Raw genomic sequence first — 27,556 nt, forward strand, 5'->3', positions numbered from 1 at the left:
ACATTGTATTAAGATGGGCTTTTCTTGTTGTTACTAGAGGAAATTTTTAAATTTTTGCTTCCTTAAATTGATATAAAGATCACATATATACTATGGAATAATCTATGGCAGCTTTTTTAACCTGAAAATCATGATTTTCATTCTTACGGGCCCTTTTGTGTCAAATCCTTAAGAGATATTGTTCTATCTTATTTTGTCTTAAAGTAAGGCTGGTTTATTTTAACCATTTTTAAACAGAAAACTCCGAGAGGTTTTTATTTTAAAAAATTGTAATCATCAGTAAAATGGAATATTGTTTCTATTTGAAGATTTAGAGCCAAAAAGATACTAGGTTGGGTAGATTTTTCATTTCTTAAAGGTCCCTTTGATATAGGACAGCCCAGCCCCAGGAAAATACAGAGTTGGGCTGTACCATGTGTCAGAGGTAGGTATTAAGCTTGGGCCACTTGAATTGCTGTTTCTTGAAAGTGACAGGAACCCTGTCAAAGTGTGAATGATTTGTTACTTCAGCATCTTATCAATATTAAGCCTTGAGGGGGTAGGTTCAACTTTGTGCTTTGGGGGATACCTACACGTATTCACCATGTAAAGGAATGTGCAGTAGCTTATCCAGTGCTTGCAGAAGGGCAAATGAGGGCAGTTTTAGGAGGAAACCATTGAAATTTATATAGACCATGCTGGGTAGGTATGAGGACAGGGTGATTCTAATAAACAGTAAATCTAATTAATAAATCTAATTATTCAAAAGATGCCCAACCAGGAAGGAAGAAGCAACGGCAGAGCATTTTCTCAGCCCCCTATCCTCATCTTATGTCATAGGATCATCAGTAAGACCCCCCTCCCACACACACACACTCTACCTCTCACCCTCCAGTGCCAGATTGCTAAGTGCTTAAGCCAAGAATGATAGAAGACACAAAACAACTGAAGGAAAGGAGTGGCCACATGTCTTGGATTTTCTTCCCATTCTGCTGTGCAGTGTTCTCCTGACACCACCTCGTCACTAGACGTAAGCACTAGACGTGACAATCAACTCCATTTAAACTGAGCAGGAGAAGCTCAGAAGACACAGTCTCCAGGAGAAATGTCTCAAAGGCAGCCTCAGTCACCTAATCAGACTTTAATTCCAATTACAAATGACACAGAATTATCAAGCTCTGTGGTTTCCAATGATACCACAAATAAAGGACAGACCGGAGACAACTCTCCAGGAATAGAAGCACTATGTGCCATCTATATCACTTATGCTGTGATCATTTCGGTGGGCATCGTTGGAAATGCTATTCTCATCAAAGTCTTTTTCAAGACTAAATCCATGCAAACAGTTCCAAATATTTTCATCACCAGCCTGGCATTCGGAGATATTTTACTTCTGCTGACTTGTGTGCCGGTAGATGCAACCCACTACCTCTCTGAAGGATGGCTGTTCGGAAAAATTGGTTGTAAGGTGCTCTCTTTCATTCGGCTCACTTCTGTTGGTGTGTCGGTGTTCACATTAACGATTCTCAGTGCTGACAGGTGAGTGGCTTTTCTCTTGTTATATTTGTCAGGACAAGAAATTTATAGGCAAAAAGGAAAGGAAAGCTTGTAGTTAGCTTTTTCTGCCTACTCTTCTGCTTTTCTCGCACTCTGAAAACTGAATGCAAGCTATGAAAATCTGGTGGCATTTTCAATAAAAGTTGTTAGAAAATGATTTTTAAAAATTCTGTTAGAATTTGTGGAATGTTTGAAACTATATGCTGCTGGGGGAGGGGATTTGTTTTCTTTGATCTGTAATTGTTTTCTTGAAAGAATACGGAACAATGTTTTTATTTTCCTCCAGCTTATTAAATAAGGCAGATTGCTGCAGGTGCAAAAGACGGAAAACATCTCTATGCTTTATACATTAGTGCAGCCTAGTGGTATAATATAGTCAATATGAAAGCAATGGTATAGATGTGAAATTAACCATGTATACATTGCCGTATATTGGAAGGTTAGAAAGAGTCTGCCTTTAATTGATTTGGTATCACCAAGTTAGCAGGAAGAAAAATATAAGGGTTTCAGCTCTGTGACAACACTGTAATGTCATCACTTAATTCTATTTGTTTTCTCTATAGGCATTCAGGGACACGTGGTTTCAAGAGAAATGAATTAATCTTGATTGACTTTTAGAGTTCTCACTGACAGGGTGTTTGGACCATGTTAGGATGTTTTCAGTCTAAAGTACTATATTGGGTTTCGTGTGTGTGTGTGTGTGCGTGTGTGTGTGTGTGTGTGTGTGTTTTGTGTGTATGTGTGTGTGTAATTACTGTACAATGATAACTGTGAAAGAATGAAAAAAATTAAAGCTCTAAATGTCTTTGGGTTTTTTTTCCTTAAAGTGATCTTTAAAAACCCTGCAAGAAGCCTGTAAGTAATCAATGCCTGGCAGTACCAGAAAGACTTGCTTCTAGGGTCTGCAATCTGACAAGAAGAAAAGGCTTTCCTTGTGTGTTTTTCTGATTTTTGCTTTGAGTAATCATATATTCTATTGGTGGGCAGACTCACATTAAACGCTATAGGTCTTAAGGTGGATTTATCCGAAAAAGGAGTCATCTCTGTACTGGTACAGGACTTCCAATTTCACCCTTGGCTTGCCCTAAATCTCCCCCACTGATTGATGGATCAGCTTGGGCAACAAAGTAGCACTTATGAATGGGGAAGAAATTAACCCTTTCCTCTTTACTGCCTTAAATCTCTGGAATTCTGTTCTAGACAGATTGAAGACTGCTCAGCCATGAAGAAAGGAGAATTAATTCAGTTTAACGTGAGTCACTTATAGGAAAAAAAAGTTGTTTAGAACATTTAAGATAATGCACAGATAGTGAATTTGTCTCAATGACACGTAAAATCATGCTTAAAATATTTGTCCAAAATACAGCATGTGAACATAAAAATTATAGAAATTGCAAATCTAGAATTTCTTAAAGGAGTGAATGAAGGAAAAGCCAATTCATCTATATGAAAATGCTGAGGTGCATTATGTGTCTTTGAAACTACAACGTGTTCTGGTTAGGTTAGGTCACCTAAGCAAATAGATAGAACAGGAGAGGTAAGAGGTAGAACTGATGACTACTCTGCTCACTTGTAACTCTAACATTCTGTAATGTCGATACTGATTTTAACCTTTTGCTCTGGTTATGTGTTTCTAGATATAAAGCAGTTGTGAGGCCACTTGAGCGACAGCCTGCTAATGCCCTCCTGAAGACGTGTGCAAAAGCTGCCTGCATCTGGATTGTGTCTATGATATTTGCTCTACCAGAGGCTATCTTTTCAAACGTGTACACTTTTCAAGATCTCAACAAAAACACAACACTAGAATTGTGTGCCTCTTATCCTGTGTCTGAGAGGCTTCTTCAGGAAATACATTCTCTACTGAGTTTCTTAGTGTTCTACATTATTCCACTCTCAATTATCTCTGTTTATTATTCCTTGATTGCTAAGACTCTTTACAAAAGCACCTTGAACATACCTACTGAGGAACAAAGCCATGCCCGCAAGCAGGTATGTACTAATGGGCACTCGTGCAAGTACACTTTGAATTGGGAAGTGCAGTTCGAAAAGTGTACTCTGCACTTTTGCAGAGTGTGCATTTACCTGTGCATAAATATAATAACACTGCACTGTTTTTCGTATGTACAAGAACCTTTGTTCATACAGAAAACAGTCCCATAGTAATATCTGGCTAAGTAGCTAATCTTGAGCAAGTTAGTGAGTCCCCTAAGGCTCAGTGTCCTTATTTTTAAAATACACAGTAGGGAAGGTGACATAGAAGAGTAGTCAGTCATTTACTCTATAGAATAGTAACAATAAATTGGCGAGACAATAAAGCAACACATTTTTTTCTTTTACAAACTACAACAGAATAATAGAGATGCACATAATAGTAGAACTTGTCCAACTCACGACATTATGCAAGGCAAATAACTTACACATAAATATGAGCAAAACTGAGGCCGGGGACCTTGCCATAGTGAGAGAACCCAGTGACTCACACACTCTTCATGAAAGCTGCTGCAATAGCCAGGTGCTCTCTCCTCTCCTAAATGGGGATAGAATAAAAGATGTTCTTTATTAAAACACAGTTTCATTTGATTAAGGGGAAAAATGAGTTTTATCTTCCAGGAGGGACGGGAGGAGTTGATTCCATTCACTTGCTGATTGTGGGGCCAGTTCCTTTCACATGGGTACTCAGGAGGCAGAAGCTACATGCTCAATGCCTGTAGATACTAGTTATCTGTGTCCATAGGCTATATTTTTACTTAACTTGTTGCATCTCTTGTATAGATGCAGGTAGGCATATTCCCATACATGAAAGATGGCACATCTGATTTTTATTCCACTACAGAATTTCTATAGTTTAAAAACTTTTTGACCCCAATTAGAAAACTTTCATAAGTCCCAGAACACTGTTTTAGCAAACAGCCTTCACTGGGGCAGTGAATATTTTACATTATATCTCTATTTTTAATTGAGCCAAATCACCGAGAATTCCACAGCATATCTTAAGTTGACCTGACTGTCAGCATTGTAGAGTATTGTAAAATAAGGGGTTGGGGAGTCTCTGAAATAGTTAATGAGACCAATATCTTGGTTAGCTTGCTGTGTTCTGTAACCACTGGCTGACTCCCTGCATGTCCCAACCACTTAGCTCAGGAAGTCATAGTTCAGTTTGGTAATTATATATCTCAGTATAAATCTGGAAGATGGCTTTTCTTTCTCTCAGCTAAGTGACTTTTTTCATGTTTGTGTGTGTGGTGTGTGTGTGTCTTTTTGTCTTTTCCTCCTTCTCTAGATTGAATCCCGGAAGAGGATTGCCAAAACAGTTCTGGTGCTGGTGGCTCTGTTTGCTCTCTGCTGGTTGCCAAATCACCTCCTGTACCTCTACCACTCATTCACTTACCAAAGCTATGCAGACCCCTCCTCCGTTCCTTTCCTTGTTACCATTTTCTCTCGGGTGCTGGCTTTCAGCAATTCTTGTGTAAATCCCTTTGCACTGTACTGGCTGAGCAAAACTTTTCAGAAGCAGTTTAAAGCTCAGCTGTTCTGCTGTAAGGCAGAGCTTCCCGAGCCCCCTCTTGCAGATACTCCTCTGAACAACCTGGCTGGGATGGGGAGGGTCCCAGGAACTGGGAGTGCACGAATTTCTGAAATTAGTGTGACCTTGTAGTGGCTGTGGTGTGAAGAAAGAAGAGGACAGAGTCTAGCCTTTCAAAGGGAAAATGATATTTTACCTCCCAGCATGTGTGCCCAACGCTACACTGGGTATCAGTATGTGGTGTATGGGTTTTTGTTGGTTGTGATTTGTGCTGAAATCTTCAGAGTGAAGAATCTCTTCAAGTAAAAGACAAACTGTGATTTTCTTCAAAGTACAAATGGTAATGTGATTGGGCTTTCTAAATAAAATGATGCCCACAAAGTAATGAAAGTCAAATTTTATGCCAGTGAATTATCAGGGAGGTTGAATAGGAGAGATGAAACATAAAAATCCAATTTGTTCTCAATATATCTCTGATACTTCTAACTTCTCATGTGGTTGTCATAAAATTGTGTTTGTGTTTACTGTGTGGTATAAATCTATGGATTCAACTTTGTATGTGAAAAGGGGATCAAAAACAGATTAAAATGCTTCTTCTGCAGTTTTCTTTAAAAAATGATGGCACTGTTTTATTCATTACCATTCCATTAGAAGTAAAACTCTGCAATCAAAATGAGAATGTATTGGGGTCCACATGTATAAAGATCTGAGTTGGGATCTTGAACAGGGTGCTTGATTTATTGGGTTGACACTTTCTGTCTTCATATTTTTTCCATTTAAAATTGCCTTTATTTAGTAACTGGGAAGACTTATCTTTCACAATTATTGTAAAGAACACGCCTTATCCATGGGCCACATTTACAGTAGAGGGCCCAAAGGATGACTTTGATCCCAAAGCCTGCAAACCTGCCAGTGTCTGAAAATATTCCTTGAAAACAATTCATTTCTTTGGGTAAGCACTGCCCTCTTTCTAAAAACTGGCAGAAGTACCACATGAATTTCCTAATACCTAACACCTGCTTGATTTATATCCAACTTGATGGGTGCCTAAATTCTGTAAGTGTACATCCTTGGAAATCAGATAGAAGGCTCTGATTTCCTGTCCTCTGCCTCTCTATGCTAACAAAATAAGCTTGTTAATAACTGTCATTTAAAAAAATGCTGTCAACAGATTCATCAGATTTAGATATGTTGTTTCAGAAAATGTATTCTTAGAGCAAATTAAAGCTTATATTTGGCACTAGATTTAAATTTGTATTTTGTAAAAACTTGATTTGGAGTGTGCATTTTTGGTAGATCTGAGCTTTATTTAAATGGCTAGTGTAGTTGTGAGCTTTTGCTAATGATGTCATACAAAATGTAGTAGGAACATTAGAATTTAAATTCTTGTAAAACTTAAAGCGGGGTGCTGATACTGTCTTAGTATTGTTTTAAAGTGGGTCTTGTAAAAGTGGGAAGCAAATAAATATAAAATAAAAGTTTCAATGTCTTTGTGTAATTTTATATCCTATATTATTTCTAAAGAATATAAGAACCCATTTTATTTTATTTTTTATTGTAATTAGTAAAAGGGTTACATGATATTTGCCAGATAGAAGGTGCATTAATTCACATACATTGATACCCTTTCACATGTCTTGGTATCCGTTTCCCTCCCCCCCCACACCCCCCACCCGTCTTGGTTTTCCCCCCTTCCCTATCAAATTTCAAATATTCAAATACAAATAAATTCAATATATCAGATAACAAAGTGAGATACTATACCAATACGAGATAACCAAGGGACAGCAAAGGAGATGAGAGACAACATAGTACATTAGGGGACAACAATCATTCATTATATGGCTTTTGTTTCACTATCCTGGAGATAAGAACCCATTTTAATCCAAAGATTTATGATTTTTAAATCACAAAACTCCAAATTATTTTTCTATTCTCACTCTGAGTAAAATAACATCTGTACTCTACTAAGCATAGTTTAGAATTAACTTAAAAGAAATAACATAAACAGTTTTATAAGGCATCATTATCCACCTAGGCTTAGCTACACAATTGTACAATATTAGCTACAATTTTAACTTTCAGATTGGTCTCTCTTAACAGATTATCCTTGTCATGACTAACTTTACCAGTAGGGCTCAATACTTACATTTTTTTTCACATTGCTTACTGGAGTACTGGAAGGAATCCATGTGTTTTGGAAGTTCTAGATAGAGGAAGAGGCAGACAATTTGAAAACAAATGGTCCATATGTTACAATTGTTTTCAGGGTCTTCTTTTACCCAGGTTTTAGAATATGGGCCATAATAATAAATGAATTTTGAATCATGAAAACACAGTCACTGAGTTTGATATAGCAAAAAAACTTTCATTGAAAATGAAAGTGCTAAAGTATAACATTTGCATCCTGAATTTGGTTTTAAAGCATTTCTGCAATTTAAAGCAACTTAGGTCATGCTACTGTCAATATTTTTATTGGAAGGAGTTCCTTTTATTTTAACTAAGTGTTAAAATTACTGGATGTGGAGCTGGGAGTTTGGTGTAATGGTAGCATGCTTGTGTAGCATGCAGGAATACCTGGGTTCGATTCCTCTGTACCACATATATACAAAAAAGCCTGAAGTTGTGCTGTGGCTAGTCGTGTAGAACACGAGCCTTGAGGAAAAAGCCCAAGGACAGTTCTCAGGCCCTGAGTTCAAGGCCCTAGGACTCCCAAAAAATTAATTACTTAAATAAAATAAAATTAACATATGTGCAGAGAAGAACATTTCTAAGTTTAGTGAGCTTCAAAACACCATTTAAAAATGTAGTTTTGTATAGCTCTTTAAATTTTCAGAGTTTCTCAGAATGATATATCTGTTTTCTGGTTTTGCAAGTGAATATAACTTGCAAAGTATCTTGAAAAATGTAGGTTACAAAGCAAAGATGCTTGCAGATTGCCTTAGTTTCTAGAGAGTTATTCTATAAATACATAGGAAAATAAGCTCTTTTTACCATTGGGGAACTTCCTAACTGGTTCCTGGTATGCCTTTTAATTTTTTTAGTGGGTCTTTGTGCATTGGTTCTACACGTACTTGTTTTATAATAATACTTCCTTGAAGAGACATTTTTTGGGCCTATTTCATCAAATGCAGTTTTAAAACATGGGATCTCTCTAGGTCACCCCCACAGTCTTCTAGGCAGCATTTGGACCTACCGTGATTAGGTGACATGAGATTTAGATATAAGAAAAAATTTTGGTCACTTTTCGAGAGTGATCCTGTGAATATTGCAAGCACTTATGCATGTCATGTGAGAGAGGGTGGGAAAGAACCTAACCCACCTATTCTGTGAAGTTATTGAGGGACGAGATCAGAGTGCAAGAGCATATTGTTGAAAAGAGATGGATTCTATTTTTAGACCGAGGAAGAAATATAACAGGTTTAAACTAACCTAATAAAATTCCTAAAGCATATGTAAATTTAGATATCCAATAGTTCCTACCGAAAGAAAAAGTCAAGGAAAAAAATGTAATTGAAGACAAAATCAATTTTTTTTTGTTTTCATTGATATAGTAAGTGGAGAGCCAACATTTTGAACAATTTGCACTTTAACTACTATGTTTACAAAGTAAGCCACAGCAATAATTGTTTTTTTTTTCTGGGAAGCTTTTCCCACTCTGAACTTACAATACTGATATTTTTATGAATTCATTTTTACTTTTTATCCTTTTTAAAAAGCTTCAAAGATAGTTTTAATAATGTAGCAGTAAATATTAAGTACTATAATTCACATAAGAAAAATTCTGCATCTTCAATAGCTTTTGAACACACGGACATGTGAAGCCCAAAACTGTTGCGTCAAGTTTCTATATCATTATATATTCGTATCGTTTGTCAATGATCAAGTTTTCCTGGCCTATACTTGTCTTGGTAACTGGTGTGACCAGAACGTTCAACAGTCTGTGGCACTTAGGAACTCAATAAATATCTTCCCGATTTACAAATACAGACCTCTTTAATCACAACAATGTGTGTGTGATTCCGAAGGCGAGGCTGTTGTTTAGGTCAGCAGATGCTGCCTTTTCACACGAAAGGTAGAAATGGACTGAATGAGACAGTTAAGGTAGTGTTTACAAGCTGGGATGTTTACACTGAAACCCTCCTCCCAATCGTACAGCATAAGGGCAGGCATCTGTCGCCCCTCCTTTCTTCCCATAAGAGAACTGTAGTGTGAGGAAGGTACCAGATTTTTTTTGAAAACGGGGGTGAGACTAGGAAAAGTTAGCCTTCCCACACACCCTTCCCTCATTCATTCACCTTGCACTTGATACTACCTAGCGTGAGACGTGTTTGTACTACTAAAATGAACAAGAATGAAGCCCTATCCTGGGGCAATAGTTTACAAACAAGTAAAGGACCTGTTTCCAGCACAGGGGAGGGGCATTGGGGCGAAGGAGGCACAGCGTTTTGTCGGGGCTGGAGAAGGTTGTCCAATCCGCCCCACCCACTTCGTCAAGATGGCTGCCGCAACACGCGCCCAATCCCTGCTGCTTGGGAAGGTTCCCACGCTCTCATTCGAGCTATGGCTGAAGCTAGATCCAACCGGACCAGTCTGGAAACCCGCCGAGCACAAGGTCCCTAGGTGGTGTGGGTCCCTGCGGGCCTTTCCCCGCCCACAGGCGGACTCTGGTAAGTGTAGACACGCGGCCTTATAGCGCCCTCTGGCGTCCCGCCTCGAATACTGTCTCCGTCGGCGCCATTTGACGCCACAGTAGGCGTGTCGACGCGACCTAGACGTCGCTACGCATCGAAAATAGCGACTGCGTCAGCGTGAGCTTCATATTCAAATCCCTCACGTTGCCGCGGGAGCTGAGTTCGTGCAAGATTTGCTTTGTGGCGGTTCCAGCGACAGCGGCAGCGCGCTCACGCGCTCCCGGTAAGCCCAGGACAGAGCGGCACGTAACGAGACCCCGCAAAGCCAGCCACATGAGACGCTGCGCGGCCGAGTTGTAGGCTATGGCGCGCGCGCATGCGTGTACGCGGGTGCGCTTGGTGGGTGGCTGGGCGGAGCGGGGGTGTGGCGATTGCGGTGCGGTTCCGACTTCCCAGGGATTGCTGGGGCGCTGCAGGGAGGCGGGCCGGGGGAAGGGGGGTGGGAGGCGGCTGGACTAGAGTCAAGCTTGATACCGCGGCCGATCTCCCTTTCTTTGCTCCTCTCCAGAGTCATTTTGGCCTCACTTCTGTGAGCCCGGCTCCTGGGTTAAGTAGGAAACATGAGCGCCAACAACTTGGATAAAAACGATGAGTTTGATGAGCAATTACGAATGCAAGAATTGTATGGAGACACCAAGGACGGAGACACCCAGAATGATCCCAATGGAGAAACAGATCCTTTGGGACAGCAGCCAACTGATACCCCGTATGAGTGGGACCTGGACAAGAAGGCATGGTTCCCCAAGGTAAGATCACAGTGGGTGACACTGCGGAGTGGGCCCCCTGGCAAGCCTTCCTGAGTACTCCTTGCACATTCGCTTGGCTGAGGTTCCTAGCCCTAGCCCCTCGTGGATGGTGACGCGTCTTTTTGTTGTCTATTGCAGTACTGACATGTAAGGAACGTTAACCTTTAGCATGCTTTTTTCAATATCTTGTTTAGGCCTTATTAATTTTTTTGTGAAGGTCATACTTGATTATTGGATTGATGACTGCCTTTCATTGCAAAGTGGAAAAACACCAGGTCTAATAACTGTTCGTTTCAGATAGCTACCTTTACTTATTCAGATGTTTAGTTTATGTGCTATGTGCACAATGTAGCTTGTGGGCCTTCTCAGTCTAGCAATTTGTATATTTTTCCTGATCAAACCTTCTTTGTACACTTATTATTGTGCTGAATTTTCTCCTCCAACATCTATATGGTATCTATATCATCACAACCAATGACTACAGAAGCAGGGAAAACATCTGTGTACATTTCTTCAGAATACTTGGAAATTGCTAAGTATTTTATTTCAACTTGGAAGTAAAATAACTAGTGTTAAAATTTTGGTGTTATAAACTTTGTGGTAAAAGTACTCTGTTAATCTAAGCCTTTCACCAAGCAGGGCATCTGTGTCAGAGACCCCACTAAGTGACTTACAAACAAGTAATACAAATCACACCCCTTTATATGAGTGAATATTTTACTTTCAAAATTCTTTAGTTCAACTCTCCTTTTCTCTTTTGTAATTCTACTTATTCTAATCCCTCCAAATTGCTAACATCTACTACTTCACTATGTACTCATACCAGTTTGACTGAAAATTGGCTTTCTTTCCATCTAAGTATTTTGAGAAATAGTTTGATAACAAACAAATTGCCACCTTTATCTTTTTATGTAACTGATATCCCTGCCTTTGGCTAAATTTTCTCCATTTCTCTCTGTGCTTATTATTGATGGATACAAAGACATAACTGCATATATACCATTTTAAATGCTACTCTCTCCCCAAAGCTTAGAAGTTGAATATAAATTGGAGTGGTTTTATTCTAACACAACATCATAAGAGTTAACTAGTGGTAAATTTAAAATTAGCATTTTATATACTGGTTGTTTACCCCATTCCATTTATACCGAATCTGTGTTGTGTGCTCAAATTTACCTGTGAATCTAATGGAGATTTTTGTAATTAGATTGTTGGTTGGCTTTTCTTGGTTACTGTTTCATTAATCAGTTGTATTTGTAGCCTGAGTCAGGTAGACTCTAGAAAACTATTAATTTTTTTTATGAAACAACTAAAACTTAAGTTGCCAACACCAGTGAAAATGCTTTAACTTACCTCACATATTTCTGTTGATGATCTTAGTTACTAATCTTTTTAATATGGCATACACTTTTCTATACAAAGTTACTATTCTTTCAAGTGTAACTACAACAGTTCCATATAGTGATTGCTATATTTTCACTGAATATAATATACTATAACACATTTAAATAGTTTTATGGCCAGAACTAACTTTTACTTTTTTCTGTGTGGACTAATTTTCTTGTTTAGATCACTGAAGATTTCATTGCTACATATCAGGCTAATTATGGCTTCTCTAATGATGGTGCATCTAGTTCCTCTGCAAATGTCCAGGACTCTAACAGTAAGCCTGTAGAAGAATCTCCACAAACAAAACCCCCTGAGACCACTGATTCCAAAAAGAAAGGAGAAAAAAGAAAGGCTGACTCAGGTAAATGGTTCTACCTTGAAAACATGAGTGTAAAAGTTAAAAATGTATTTGAACATTTAGTCCTACTGTGAGGAATTATAGTAAGATGAACTTTTTGTCAGACCAATGTCATTCATAATGAATCAAGATAGACTTTATTTTAGATAGGACTTTAAAACTATTTATCAAGATGTTCAAATATTTTAAAGCCAAGGAGCAATTTGAGTTAGTTTCTCTTAGTCTTCTTAAGGGTAACTGAGTTCCTAAAAGTTTCACAAAACTTTCTTGTTGTCAAACTTTCAGTATGTGACTCTTATTTTTCCTTACAAGCATTTATCTTACTTTTGATTTTTAGGATGGTTTCATGTTGAAGAAGACAGAAATACAAATGTGTATGTCTCTGGTATGTATGCCTTTTAAAATAAATTTAGGCCTAAAAATATTTGACATTTCACAAACTGATTTTACTTGTTCCATTTTTTCATGCCATTTTTTGTTCAACTGTTTACATTAGTAAAGAATTTGCTTATTACAGAACTAGGAAAATTGAAGTGTGTGCAACTTTACATGCCATTCTTATCATCTTCTTAGGAAACCTATCCGTTTACCCCTTCAGGGTCAGGGAGGCCAGAAGAAAGCATAATTTTACTGTATGTTGAAATGCATTAAAAATAATGTGAACGTTCCTCAGTTCTGTAGATATGAATTTTGCGTTCATTTAGGAAATCAGCTTTGGACTCACCTACTTTGTATATATCTAATTAGCATACTAAGCAACTCTCAACTTTATTAATATGTTGCATTATGTTACATTTATTTGCTAAAATTACAGGTTTGCCTCCGGACATTACAGTGGATGAATTTATACAACTAATGTCCAAGTTTGGCATTATTATGAGAGATCCTCAGACAGAAGAATTTAAGGTTAAACTTTACAAAGATAATCAAGGAAATCTTAAAGGAGATGGGCTTTGCTGTTATTTGAAGGTTAGTTATATGATAAATAAATTTCTTCTATTTCCATTTTGAATCCAGGAACTAAGACTGTAATCTTTTATATATAGTATCTTAAACCAAGAATTATTCAAAAGTAGCTATAAAAAAGCCATAAATTTCAGGTGGTTCTTGTGTATATCCTATGTTTGTTACCAATATTTTTCTTTTAAAATACAAAATAATTCATAAATAAGTTACTGAGATGCTTTTGTCTTAAAAATTAGCAGAGTTAACTACTTGCAGCATAAACTTTGAGCCTTTCAAAACTTACAATATTTACTAACTGCCTGTTCATTAAAGGAATTTTACAATCTCTGAATTTATACCATACAGGGGATGATAACATATGATCACTGATTTAAATGGAAGAGAATAAAGAGTAATATTAAATTTGCATAGCTTTGTATGGTCATGGGGCCATTAATTGCTTGGGAAAAGCTCATTGCCAAAGGCAGCCATCATTTCTGAAATACTTGGCAACTTAGATGGGTATATTATACATTGCTGCCAGGTATAGAAGAAATGGATCTGGTGGTGACATTTTTCATACAATCTGAAAATAATTACAAAGTAACAAATACATAAGTAGCAGTACAAATGTCACAGGTGTATTGTGAATGTACAGTACCCTAGTGGGAACAGGAGCAGGTAGGATTGAGCTAACAAGTTTTGGAGTGATTGATAGGATTTGACCTGGTTATGAGATATTTGACCTGGTTCTTACACATAATGGATATGGGACATAGCCATAACTGTTTTAGTATGACACTTTTGTAGTGTTCAATGTAAGATTTGAGAGTTTTACAAATTCTGCAAGGGTCACTAAAAGTTTCTGAAGTGATTCTTAGGAGGTTTCATTGGTTTCCCAGGAGTTTCATGAAATTCCATATATACATTCTAGGGCTCATAAAAAAGTACAGGTTTGTCAAACCTAATTGAATTCCAGAAAAATAGTTAATTGTGACAAGATCCATGCTTGATGTGAACAGCTGAGTTCAGTTGTCCTTTTTTTTTTTAAACCTTGTGTCAATCCTGGGGCATGAGCTCAGTGCCTGAGTGCTTCTCTGAGTTGTTTTTTTTTTTTAATCTCCGCTTAAGGCTAGCATCCTACCACTTGAGCCATAAACTATTGGCTTTTTGCTGGTTCCTTGAAGATAGGAATCTCAGGGACATTTTCCTACCCAGGCTGGCTTTGAACCATGATCCTCAGATCTCAGCTTCCTGAATAGCTAGGATTACAGGAGTAAACCACTAGCATCCAAATCAGTTGTTCTTTTGTGTTGCTTCTGAACCCCTAATCTTTAACTGGGTTTGCATCTGATACTATCTTATTTGTGAAGGACCCAGAATCTGTAATTTATCTAGCATATAAACCATCAAATTTATATTCTATTTATCAGTGAATTACTGACCCACATATTACATGATGAAGGTTAAAAGTTAAGGCTGATTATACTGTTCCTAATTCCTTGAGTCATTCAGTAAGTATGAATATTATAGGAGTTTAAAAGTAGAATGTACCTCAGAAATCACACAAGTCATCTTTCCTCAATATTGGAACTCGAAACGGCAAAATTATCTATTAGCATAGTTTATTGAAAATCTGATATGTGCTGTTAATCCCTAACTTTTCCATGAATTACTCCATATTGTTTTATCATGAGCTGTGTCTAAGGCATTGCTGTTTAATTCTATCAATAAAGAAATTGGGACACCAAGAACTTGGATTAACTTACCCAAGTTCACGCAACTGGTGAGGTATAATTATGTCCTCCATGTTTCCTGATTTTTATAATAGAGTTCTTTATCCAAAAGTTACATAGTTACCATTCATCTAAATATAATTGAATGACTCCATTTTACCATTGACTGATTATATTTTATTTCTCCTTTATAAAGAGAGAATCGGTGGAACTTGCATTGAAGCTGTTGGATGAAGATGAAATTAGAGGCTATAAGTTGCATGTCGAGGTTGCAAAGTTTCAACTAAAAGGGGAATATGATGCCTCTAAGAAGAAGAAGAAGTGCAGAGATTATAAGAAGAAACTGTCTATGCAGCAGAAGTATGTATTTTGCCTCGTGTAATAAACTTAAAGTACATTTTTTGCAATTGCCACCTGTATGTCTACAGTTTTTTTAAAGTAATAATCAGGAATCTTCTGTAGTTAGTCAGCAGACTGGCAATGGTAGTGTAATAAAACAAATAGGGAGCTTAACTAAGCTAAGAGAAGCTATGTGCTAAGAAAATATTGAATATTAAATTAACTAATATATAGTTTAGACTTGTACATTAGAACCTTTAGTTCATTTTCAGTGTAGATTGAAGTCAGCTATATCAAGAGCCAATTTTTTGTGCCACTATTTTCATTTCAGAAAGATGTATAGAGGAACTGTGACTAAAATGCATATTATTTTTAGGATAAAATAATTATCTATTAAATAATCAAGATTATATTAACATTTTTCTCTCTAACTAATTGAGCCCAAATTCAATTTCTGCTATTTTATTGAATTAGACAGTTGGATTGGAGACCTGAGAGGAGAGCTGGACCATCCCGGATGCGTCATGAGCGAGTTGTCATCATCAAAAATATGTTCCACCCTACAGATTTTGAGGTAGGAAATAGTCTTTTAACACATAGAAATACCAATATGCCCTTTTTCAAGGATTCTCAAAGTTTATTTGCCCTATCTTTATCTTTGCACATCCCATTTTATGTTTGTAGAAAATGGAGTCAAGGGCTAGGAGTTTGGCCTTGGAGTGCTTGCCTAGCACATTTGAAAACCCAGGTTTGATTCCTCAGTACCACATACATAAAAAAAAAGCCGGAAGTGTTGCTGTGGCTCAAGTGGTAGAAATCTAGCCTTGAGAAAGCCCAAGAACAGTGCTCAGGCCCTGAGTTCAAGCCCAGGACTGGCCAAAAAGTATAATGGAACCAAGAATCATTGTAATTCTTAAAAATTTCCCCTTTTTGTTAAGCTCAGTGTTCTCTCTCTCTCTCTCTCTTTCTCTCTCTCTCTCTCTCTCTCTCTCTCTCTCTCTCTCTCTCTCTCTCTCTGTGTGTGTGTGTGTGTGTGTCCATTCTAGTATTAGGGCATGAACTCAGGAACCTAGGAGCTGTCCCTTGGCGTTTTTGTTAAGGTTAGCAAACTACTACTTGGGCTATAGCTCCTTTAATATTTTGCTAGTTAATTAGAGGTAAGAGTTTCATGGACTTTTTTGCCCAGGTTGGCTTCAAAGTGCTGCTCTCAGATCTCAGCCTCCTGAGTAGCTCAGATTACAATGTCCTTTCAATTATATCCCAGGTATCTCTGCTTAATACTCATACTGTGGCCTCAGACAATAGCAACTTGATATGAGAAATACTTAAGAAATATCACAGTACTAATGCTGATGGGAACAAATTGTGAATATTGAGAGCAATTCAACAACTAGAGATTAGTTTTAATGGAGCCAGTCAGTATCATAGTTGCAAAGAAATTTCCTACTGAAGTTTGACTCTTTAAAAAAAAAACCTTAATTTAATGAGATTCTGTCCGTTATACAAAATAGTGGATTGTGGTTTTCAGAACACCATTGTTAACAAAACTCTTCAGTGGCAGTTAGCAGAATGTTATGATACTGTTCACATAAGACCATATAGGGGTGCCCTCTAAGGGACCCAAAATGATATTCTCATTTAGACATTGTTTACAAACTAAGTACAAGAATGACATTGGTTGAGATTGGAACATTTGTAAAACTGGAATTTTCCATTATGAAGATTTCTTCTCATGCTATCATAGAAAAAAATTGCTTTTCCACTAATGATAATATCCCCAGTAGGGAGAGATGGAAGTAGAGGTACAAGGTGGGGGTTGGGTGGCTCATGCCTCTAATCTCAGATATTAGTAAAATAGATTGGGAGGATCTTAGTTTGAAACAAAGGCCTTGACCTCAGTAGGCTGGCTCAATCTACTGCAGCCTTGCTTTTCATTGGATATTTTTAGGATGGAGTTTTGCTTCTAGTTGGAGCCAGAATCTGCCTGCTTTTAGATTTCCTGTTGTCACTGGGATCACAGGTGCATGTCACTGTATTTAGCTTCATGTCCTGGAAACAGACTCTAATGGACTTCTTTGCCTGGGCTGGCTGGCTAGGATGACAGGCACATGCTGCTGTGCTCAGCTGTGGGTTGAGAAGGGCACCTCATGAGCCTTTCTGCATAAGCTGGCCTTCAACCACAATCCTCCTATTCTCATCTTCCCAAATAGCTAGGATCATGGGCATGAGCCACTGGCACCTAGCTGTAGTTGATTTTTTTTTTTTGCTTGGTTGTGGGGATTGAACTCTGGGCCCGGGCTTTGTCCCTGAGCTCTTCAGCTCAAGGCTACCCCTTGAACCACAGTGCCACTTCCAGTTTTCTAGTGGTTAATTGGAGTCTAGTGGTTAATTGGAGTGATTAAGTGGAGTCTCATGGACTTTAGTACCCGGGTTGGCTTTGAACCACGATCCTCAGATCTCAGCCTCCTGAGTAGATAGGATTACAGGTATGAGCCACTGTGCCCTGCTTGTAGTTGATTTTTGAAATGCTGTCCTTGCCAGGTGGGAGTTTAAAAGAAATATATAGATATTCCACAAGACACATTTTATCTGTATTTTATTTAGGTGACATTAATTTTTATGGCTTGAAGTCCTTGATTCACATATTTCATACTTGTAACATTCAAATATGAATGTAATTACATACTTAATTCAAATTTCTGTTTCACAATCTCTTCCTTCTTCCTCCTTTGTCTTTCTCTGCATTTTTTCTTTCCTCTCTTGCCTTGCTCATTGAGATTCCTCATTTCAGTCTGTCACTGAGGGCACACCTACCTTTTCCTAGCTCAAAAAATATTTGTTCCCAGAAGCTACATTTTTTTCTACAATGATCATTACAAATTTTATCTACTTGGCATTTTCAAAATAAAAGCTTCATGTTTAACAAAATCTTGATTATTTAAAAACAATCCTTTCTCTTGATTTAGTATAAACCTTACTTTTCAGTTATTCTGTTTTGATTCCTTCCATTGCATTTATTATCAGAAACAGTTTTACCTCGTTGCTGGTATGTGAGCTCAGTGGGTGCTAGGACTTTGTCTCATTTATTTAATACTGTATTGCCAGTCTAACCAAGGGCCTTGTGAATGCTAAGCATGATACAGCTTTACCATTGAACTGTATCTTTAATCCTAGCCAGTATTTATATGAAGAATAGCTGAAAATAGATGGGATTCCTGCTAACTTCCGAGCCAGAGTCTTTATTTACCCAATGGATAAGACATTTTCTTTTTTTTTTTTTTTTTTTTTGCCAGTCCTGGGCTTGGGCTCAGGGCCTGAGCACTGTCCTTGGACTTTCTCAAGGCTAGAGCTCTACCACTTGAGCCTCAGCACCACTTCCGGCTTTTTGCTATGTATGTGAGTTACCGAGGAATTGAACCCGGGTCTTCGTGCATGCTAGGCAAGCACTTTAACCACTAGGCCAAACTCCAGGCCCCTGGATAAGACATTTTCATCTTTAGCCTCTTTGTAAAAGTAGCCAAGTTTTTTCTTCAGCTGCTTTGATTCACAGGGTGGTAAAGGCAACATCTTGGCAGTGGTAGGTTCAGAGTTCAAAAGGAAAGAAGTCTATGTTGGAGCATGCTGCCCATGATTGCAAACCTGCCTAACGTCAAGTGGTCCAACTAGCTTGATGATGGCTTCTCAGCAAGAGGAATGACATGTCTTAATTTTCTTTGACTGTTTTTGTGGACCTGGGCCTCAAAGTGTATCAGAAAAGATGCATGAGATCCAGTGGGATAGACTGTAGCAACAAATGATTATTTAGAATTTAAGTTAGTTAAACATAAATATGTTTCTCTTCCATCCTTGTACTAGGTTCTTGTAGGTTTGTACTCTTGGATAGTGCACATATAAAATTGCATTATCACAGAAATTATTGGTAAATAGTGGTATAGGCATTATATAACTACTTTTTTGTTGTTGTTTTGAGTCATTATATAACCCAGGCTAGCCTTGAATTTAGGATCCTACTGCCTCAGCTTCCTGAGTGCTTGAGACTATAGGAGTGAGCCACTATAGCTGCCTTGTAATGTAATTATTGACACAATTTTAGGGAATCTCTGATTTGACCAAAGACAACATATGAATTTACTGTGAGACAGCAGCATTGAGCCTTTATAAGAAAACAAAAATTTGAATTGTCAGGTTACCCGAAGGGAATGGATGGATTAGTGTGGGGATGGAGCGTGTTTTTATTCCAAATAGTTGATTAATACTAGAAGCTACATTCCTAAAAGTATTCTGATATCAGAGTAAACATTAAAGGCGTACATTCTTTTTTTTCTTTCTTTTTTTTTAAATTTTATTGTTGGAATAATGCATAGAGGAGTTACATCCATCAGGTAATAGGTGCATTAATTCTTGAACCTTCTCATGTTTTTGTCCTCCTTTACAATCATCTTATTTTTTCCCCTTCCCTTTCCTAATTCAAATAAACAAAGAAAAGTGTGTATAGTATACCAGGGAACAAAGTCAGATACAAAGTAACAACATGAAATAAACCATAAGGACAAAAAAAGACAAGAGAAATAATAGCACATTAAGAACAACAATCACACAAGATGAACTCAAGGACTTCCCTATCTTAATTTGAAGACTACTGACTTTTGGAGGGTAACATATCTCCCTTTCAGTCATTTTCCAAGCTCCCTGACAGGCTGAATTATCTGTCACTCCCCAGATGATTGACTCTCTCTCAAGCATCTTATCAGACATCTCTGAGGGTTTGGTTTTGTTTTAGACAGCAGGAATTTAGCTGTAGACCTTTGTGCTCACATTCTTTATGTATTCAGTTCACCCATTATTTTTATAAAGTCATTGTTTGTTAAATCTCTTCTTGTACATATCACAACTGTCCAATAGAAATACAATTTGAGCCACATGCATACGTCAATTTTTTTCTGTAGCCTCAATAAAAATATAAAACTACTGAAATTAAATTTAATGAGACATTTTGTATGAACCAATATATTTAAAATATTATAACTTAAACATGCCATGAATACCAAAAATATTAATTAGCAATTGGATTATATTAGATTTTTTCTTTTGGTGCTTTAGCACCAAATCTGATCTTCAAAATCTGATGTACGTGTCACACTTTGAGCACACCTCAGTTTGGAGCAGTCATTTTTCCTGTATCCAACTTAGGCATTTTAAGTTTAGATTGGAAAGGCATGAGAACCAGGCTTATCTCTTCTGGAAATAGAATTTGAAGAGATGACTGCAGAGGCTTTCAGTGCATGAGTCTGATTTTAGACTCTGGTCTGTTGTACAGTGTCTCATCTTTAGAAAAATTCCATGTGCAGCTTGCTAGGTTAGATTCTTCCTAAAGGAGGGAGTGTTATCTTTAAATATTAGGCAATAATGATAGCTTTTCAAGCTGCTATAAGTAAAAATAGGCCTGAGAAGACTTAGGCTAAGAATTAATGTCATGTAGGAAGAACATTGAAATGTTCACATAGAAATGAAGTTGGTGACTCCCCCCACCTTACAGAGAATCACATTCAAATTCAAAGTTTGCTATGTACTTACCTGTAATTGTTTTTCTTTTTTTTTATATAACCCTGAAATTTCTTGGTGAATAAAAGGAGGATGTTGAAAACAGCTTATGTAAAGCTGGGTGCCGATAGCTCATGCCTGTAATCCTAGCTACTTCAGAAAGCTGAGATCTGAGGATCATGGTTCAAAGCCAGCCCAGACACAAAAGTCCTTGAGACTCTTTACCTCCAGTAAACCACCAGAAATCCAGAAGTGGTGCCATGGCTAAAAGTGGTAGAGCACTTAGTGACTTGAGCTAAGAGCTCAGGAACAGTACCCAGGCCCAGAATTCAAGCACCATGACCACTAAAAACTAAAACAAAAAACAGCTATGTAGAGAGCCTGCCTAGTAAGCTTAAAGCTCATGAGTTCAAAACCCAGTACTAACCCCCAAAGAAAAGAACAGTTTATCAAACTCTGAAAATGTCTTTATTGAGATTGTTATATATAAAATTTTGTGCTATATTCTGTGGAGTATACAAAATTCAGGCAAACAAGGTTTCAGCAACATCACTAGAACCTAATTACCAAAAGACCTTTATACCTCTAATTTCCAAAAGCCCTTTTAGGATCCATCTCCATTCTTTGTGGGTCTGACAATTATGTATAAAACAGTGCCTTCTTCAAAATTGGTTTTCTAAGCAGGTCTGATAATTATGTATAAAACAGTGCCTTCTTCAAAATTGGTTTTCTAAGTGGAAAAATAATATAACCTGCTAGGTACAGGTTTAGATTTCTGCAGATGATTAGGATTTTATATTTCAGAACCTAAATCTGAATTCAGTAACAGCCTACCAGTTGTTTACCTTTGCTTTTGGGAGAATTTTAGAGGAGGGAAGCCACTTCGTGGTGGTTCATTATGGTTCACCTTCTGTTGGTTAAAAAAAAAAACAGGTAAGAAAGATACACTTAAACGTTTCCTAGAATATATAAATGGGCTTCAATAGAAATTCACAGATCTTCATTTATATTTGTTTGTAGTAAAAATTCGACTTGGTAATAGAGATTGTTCTGAGCCTTTTTTCTGAAGATTCTGAAGCTTGAAGTATAAAAAAAATTCCAATTGAAAAATGGCATTAAGAGCCAGTGGCTGCGTTTGTAATCCTAGCTACTCAGGAGGCTGAGAGCTGAGGATTTCGGTTCAAAGCCAGCCCAGGCAAGAAAGTGTGAGACTTTTTATCTCCAATAAACTATTATCAGAAAGCCAGAGTGGAGCTCTGCTCAAGTGGTAGCATGCTAGCCTTGAGCCAAAGAATCTCAGAGACAATGTCCAGACTCTTGAGTTCAAGCCCCAGAACTGGAACCAAGAAAAGACACTAAGCATATATACTCTGTATGAACCTTTTGTGTGTGAAAGCAGCAGAATATTTGTGTGTGTGTGCGCGCGTGCGTGTGTGTGTGTGTGTGTGTGTGTGTGTGTGCGTGTGTGTGTGTGTGCGTGCGTGTGTGTGTGTGCTGGTACTGGGACTTGAACTTAGGCTTCCATGTTATTGTATGTCTGTTCTGCTCAATGCTGTTACTCTACATCTTCACTTCTGGCTTTTTGGTGGTTAATTGGAGACAAGGGTCTCATAGACTTTTCTTCCTGGTCTGGCTTTGAACGCTGATTCTGAGATCTCAGCCTCCTGGGTGGCCAGGATTACAAGCAAGAACCACCAGTACCAGTCTTTGAATTTAATATACTCACAATCATAAGAAAGCACCAGCATAAATGCACAATAGTTTTAGTGTGTTTAATGCATTCTAGTTTTCTTTGTAGTGTGGAGTTTTGTGGTAGTGTGGCAAGAGCTTAGAAACAGGAATCATTATCAAGTTTATCTTAGGAATTAAAACAGAAACTTAGAAGTACAAAAAGACAAACTTATACCATTTAGGCAGTGAAAGGGCTATTTCTATTATATTTCTGTAAGTAGGAATCTGTGTGAAACACAAAACAAAGGCTTTCATCAGTACAATTATGCAGTGTGATTGAGGAATTAGTACTAGGACTTCTCTTACAATTACTGTTAATTTGGGATTTCCAGTTCCCACTTACCTTCCTTTTGCTTTGCCACTGTGGACATTTGCTCTCTGCTATGATTGTCCCTTTCCTGTGTCTGAAAGCAGGCCGACCTGTACTAGTAATAGTGATTATAGTAGTCTAACTTCACTTAATTTCAATTTCTTTTTTTTAGCTTTGTAGCGTGTAAACATCTTTAAGCAAACTCCCAGTCAGAACCAAGTCCATCTTAAGCATGTTTGTTTTTGCAGGATGATCCACTGGTGCTGAATGAGATCAGAGAAGATCTTCGAGTTGAATGTTCAAAGTTTGGACAAATTAAGAAGCTCCTTCTCTTTGATGTAAGTTCATGGCCTGCACAAATGAACCTGAAAGCAGTCATTCTTATAGTTTATCAAATGATTATTGGACATCAGGTTGGCCCTAGACTTTTGATTCATGTTTTTATATAGTAGGTCTGCTTGTTCACTATGATTAGATTCACATGGTTTACAAGCCAAGGCTTTGATGAATTTATTTACCTTTGTTATTTCTCTTTATGGTTACTTTTTTTTTCTTTTGCCAGTCATGGGGCTTCAGCTCAGGGCCCTGGCACTATCCTCAACCTTTCTCAAGGCTAGTGCTCTGCCACTTGAGCCACAGCACCACTTCCAGCTTTTTCTGTGTATATGGTACCGAGGAGTTAAACCCAAGGCTATGTGCATGCAAGGGAACCACTCTACCACTAGGCCAAGCTCCCAGCCCTTTTATGATCACTTTTTAAAAAGAGTATGTGATAAACTGAAAGAAAGTATAAGAAATATACATGAGAGTTTACAGTTTCCTATCCACCCCCTCTGTGTTTGGAACAATCAGGAAAATTTTTCTCTGACATAGTTCCCCTCTTTCACCCTTCATTTACTCCCAAAATTGACACACAATAAATAAGAGTCACCATTGATTGCTGATGTGCTACTAGCCTCTTTACATATTATTTCACTTTGTTAGCTCACAACCTTTCCACTTTACAGATGAATCTTGGGAATAGAGCATCTTGCCCAAGGTTTGTGCAGCTAGTAACTGACAGCCAGAATTTAGTCCCAGTGTGACTAACGTCGAATTTCAGTTTTAACAGTCATACTCTTGTCTGTCACTAGGTAGTATTAACAGAAAGGACTTTGTGCTTGGTTCTTGTTAGTTATGATGAAGCTAAAACAGCAGCTTACTGCATGTCACTGAGGATAAAAAGGGAAGAGTTCATGAATTCTTTTAGCTACTATCAGAGAATGCTACTTATGTACTTCATCAAGTGTGTTTTTGGTTTAATCTTACCTGTCATTCTTTCTTTCTTAGAGGCATCCAGATGGTGTGGCCTCTGTGTCCTTCAAAGAGCCTGAGGAAGCTGATTATTGTATTCAAACCCTTGATGGAAGGTGGTTTGGTGGCCGTCAAATCACTGCCCAAGCATGGGATGGGACTACTGATTATCAGGTAAATTATTGAAACAGAATTGTTTCATGTAAAGCACTAACTTAGCAGTTCTCTGCATTGAATTGGGGTCTTTGGCTTAATGACTTCATATAACTATTTGCTTCACATGAGAATGTGCATTCTGAGGATAGAGAAAAAAAATTCAGTCTCAGTGTGAGTGCGTAGCGCATGTACACACACGTGCATGTGTGCATGCCAATCCTGAGGGCTTGAACTCAAGACCTAGGTACCGCCCCTGAGCTCTTTTTGTCAAGGTTAGCACTTTACCATTTGAGCCATTACTAAACTGCCCGTTTTTTGGAAGTTTATTGGAAATAAAAATCTTACAGACTTTCCTGCCTCTGCTTGCTTTTGAAATACAGTACTCAGCTCTCAGCCTCTTGAGTGGCTAGGATTACAGGTGTGGTACACCAATGCCTTCTGTAGGGGTTTTTTTTGTAACTCTGGGATTTTGAGGCTTCTCAAAGTAGTAATAGGAAAAAAATATTAAACACAAGTGTTTTTTCTTTCTTCGTTCTCTAGTACTGAGGTGTTTGTAGCTATTTAAATACTCTTCTTTAAGGTCAGTCAGTTAAGGTATAAAGGTTTTGTTTGTTTGTTTCCCATTCTTAGGGACTGAAGTCAGGGCCTGAACATTGTTGTTGGGCTTTCCTCAAGGCTAGTGATCTACCACTAGAGCCACAATACCACTTCCAGTTTTTCTGTGTATATGGTACCGAGGAATTGAACCTGTGTCTTCATGCATGCTAGGCAAGCACTCTACCACTAGGCCAAACTCCCTGCCAAGGTATAAATTTTGGCAAGTGAAGACTAAAGATAAAAAAAAATGACTTGAGTCTCCTAAGAAGAGTTGCCTTACAAAATCAGAGAACTTTAATCAATATTAGAAACGCTTGAAGAAGCTGATACTTGTTTTTGCTTTTAACTCATTTTAATGGCAGTTTCTACTTATCCGCAGGTTGAGGAGACCTCACGAGAAAGAGAGGAGAGGCTGAAAGGATGGGAAGAATTCCTGAATGCTCCGGAGGCAAACAGAGGCCTTCAGCGTTCAAATTCTGTCTGTGCTCCCGAAAAGGCAGGGCCTTCTAGAGTAAGGCATTTTTCAGAGCACACAGGTGCACCTGATGTGAATGATCAGGACGCTCCGACTGGAATGGCATTTGAAGAACCTGTTGATGAGAAGAAGTTTGAAAAGATGGAAGATGGAGAAGAATTCGAAGACACTGCTTCAGGGAAGGATGTTAAAGAGGATGGGCCTGCGAAAGAGATTCAAGAAGGTTGCTCCACCAAAGAGTCTGAAGGAAGCTGCTCCAAGACAGCATGTGAAACAGGCTGCCCCGAAAAAGGGCTCGGAGAGGGTTGTTCTAAAAAGGAAGTAAAAGAGAATGGCTCTGAAAGAGAGTCTAAGAAGATAGTGAAAAATGATTGTGAAGAGAATGGCCTTCCACAAGCTTCTGAAGACAGTGAGCTGGACAAGGAATGTGAAGAACAGGATAAAGAGTCAGAAGAGGAAGATTCAGAGAGAGAATCTGAAGACTGCTCTGAAAAGCAGTGTGAAGAAGGTTCTGAAAAAGAAATTGAAGAAAATGGTCTGGGTAAAGATTCTGATGAAGATGGCTCTGACAAAGAGTTTGCTGACAATCTTGACAAAGAGTTAGAAGAAAATGACACTGACAAGTCTGACTTTGATGATGGTTCTGAGAAGGTGTTGGATGAGGAAGGCTCCGAGAGAGAATTAGATGAAGACTCAGAAGAAAAGGAGGAAGACGAAGGTATGTATGACAAGGTTTTTGATGATGAGTCTGATGAGAAAGAAGAGGAAGAAGATGCAGAGGAAAAAGAGGGTGAAGAATCTGATGAGAAAGAGGAAGAAGATAATGCCGATGAAAAATTGTTTGAAGACTCAGATGAAAAGGAAGAAGAAGATGCAGATCTAAAGGAAGAGGAAGATGAGGACGACGAGAAGTTGTTTGAGGATAACAATTCCAATGAGAAGTCATTTGATGAGGAGGAAGGTTCCAATGACAAGTTGTTTGAGGATTCTGATGAAAAAGGGACTGTAACAAATGCGAAGGAAGATGGGCCTCTGTCCGCAGGCAGCAGCTTCGTTCTCAGTAGTGATGACGAAGATGAAGACGAGGAGGAGGAGGAAAATGATGATGTTTAATCCCTTACACTTGCTTTTAGGGAGAACCCTCCATCTCCATTTGCCTGTGCTTCAGGGTCATCACTAGTAGTAGTAAATGAACATGTGCATAGTTGTAGGGTGCAGAATGCATTATTGCGTTGAAATTTTTCATTGTTACCTATATGTGTTCCTATAGATTTTAAATATATCTTAACTGGCTTTTCATTTAAATATTCATAGGTGAAAGGCAAGTAAACTGGATACTTGCCCTTTTGTCAGATTTGTTAAATGCATGCAAAAGAATATTTTTAAAAGTATTCTGATTGAAGTTTGTGATATTCAAAAATAAAAAATAAGTTGATAATCTGCGAAACCTAAAAGTTGGACTTGAATTAAGTTTCATTTTAAGTTCATGGTATTGCTAAATCCCTGATAGCTTTGTCTCCAGTTTATGTGGCCACTCTTGTCCCTCTTTCCACATTCTAAACCAGAACATGATCATAAACTCATAGTTGATATAACACTGTATTTTTCCTCATATGTACTCCTTGCGGACTGTCCATTTTCTGCCCTGTTTCCATTAAAATTGACTCCTATATGTGAAAAATTGAATTTCCTGTAGACCACAGCTTTAATCATTGCCAATATAGGAAAAATCAATGAATTCTATCAGGTACTATTTCTTAGCCTCTCTGAGCCCTTTTGGAAGTTGATGGAAGTTAGGAAACTGCTCCCTAGAAATATGTATGTACACATACTACACAGCTTATAGATATTTAAAGGGGTTCACAGAGATCCCCTGAAGAGTAAGAACTTTTACCATGAATACTCCAGCTTTTTGCTTTTATTTTAAAATCACAGTTCCTAGCATTAAAAGAAGCTGTGCAGTTCCAATGGTGAGTCCTCTAGTGTGTTCTCTAAATTCAGCATCTGTGAACTACACTAATGACGTAGCATTAAGAACTTAAAAATTAGTATTAAGCTACATTAGTACTCTTTCATTATAGTGTCATGAGTAAAATCTTTACCCTCTTTAGACAAAAGGGTTTCTATGCATGAAGCCCATTTCTGTTCTAATTATTTATGTCTGGAATGTTTTAAAATCTTTTTTTT

The 27,556-nt window shown here is 37.9% G+C and overlaps 2 protein-coding genes across 3 annotated transcripts; both read left to right on the forward strand.

Annotated features, from left to right (window-relative positions):
* The first annotated feature begins 1,084 nt into the window (after positions 1–1,084).
* Positions 1,085–5,228, forward strand: Brs3 (bombesin receptor subtype 3). The gene is given in 4 exon segments (XM_090326075.1): positions 1,085–1,518; positions 3,174–3,525; positions 4,817–5,187; positions 5,189–5,228. Coding segments are annotated over 4 exon segments (1,197 nt in total).
* A 4,628-nt stretch (positions 5,229–9,856) lies between these two features.
* Htatsf1 (HIV-1 Tat specific factor 1) lies at positions 9,857–27,112 on the forward strand. 2 transcript variants are annotated; one of them, XM_090325742.1, is made up of 10 exons: positions 9,857–9,976; positions 10,262–10,499; positions 12,069–12,249; positions 12,584–12,631; positions 13,061–13,215; positions 15,124–15,287; positions 15,741–15,840; positions 23,097–23,186; positions 24,178–24,315; positions 25,274–27,112. In XM_090325742.1, exons 2-10 carry the CDS (start codon positions 10,314–10,316, stop codon positions 26,480–26,482), a joined length of 2,271 nt encoding a protein of 756 aa, XP_090181868.1. In that variant the 5' UTR covers positions 9,857–9,976; positions 10,262–10,313; the 3' UTR covers positions 26,483–27,112. The 2 variants fall into 2 exon arrangements, with proteins under 2 accessions (XP_090181868.1, XP_090181869.1); XM_090325743.1 differs by lacking the exon at positions 9,857–9,976 and having other exon boundaries at positions 10,199–10,499.
* Positions 27,113–27,556: the final 444 nt, after the last annotated feature.

Source organism: Megascapheus bottae, chromosome X (genome assembly GCF_031878675.1).
Source record: "Megascapheus bottae isolate mThoBot1 chromosome X, mThoBot2.hap1, whole genome shotgun sequence".
NCBI lineage: Eukaryota > Metazoa > Chordata > Mammalia > Rodentia > Geomyidae > Megascapheus > Megascapheus bottae.

Bases quoted from the DNA above. Each gene is read 5' to 3' on its own strand.
- Htatsf1 (XM_090325742.1), top strand. From the start codon at position 10,314: ATGAGCGCCAACAACTTGGATAAAAACGATGAGTTTGATGAGCAATTA. The intron at 23,187-24,177 runs GTAAGTTCATGG...TTTCTTTCTTAG, and splicing joins AGAAGCTCCTTCTCTTTGAT to AGGCATCCAGATGGTGTGGC. The intron at 24,316-25,273 runs GTAAATTATTGA...ACTTATCCGCAG, and splicing joins ATGGGACTACTGATTATCAG to GTTGAGGAGACCTCACGAGA.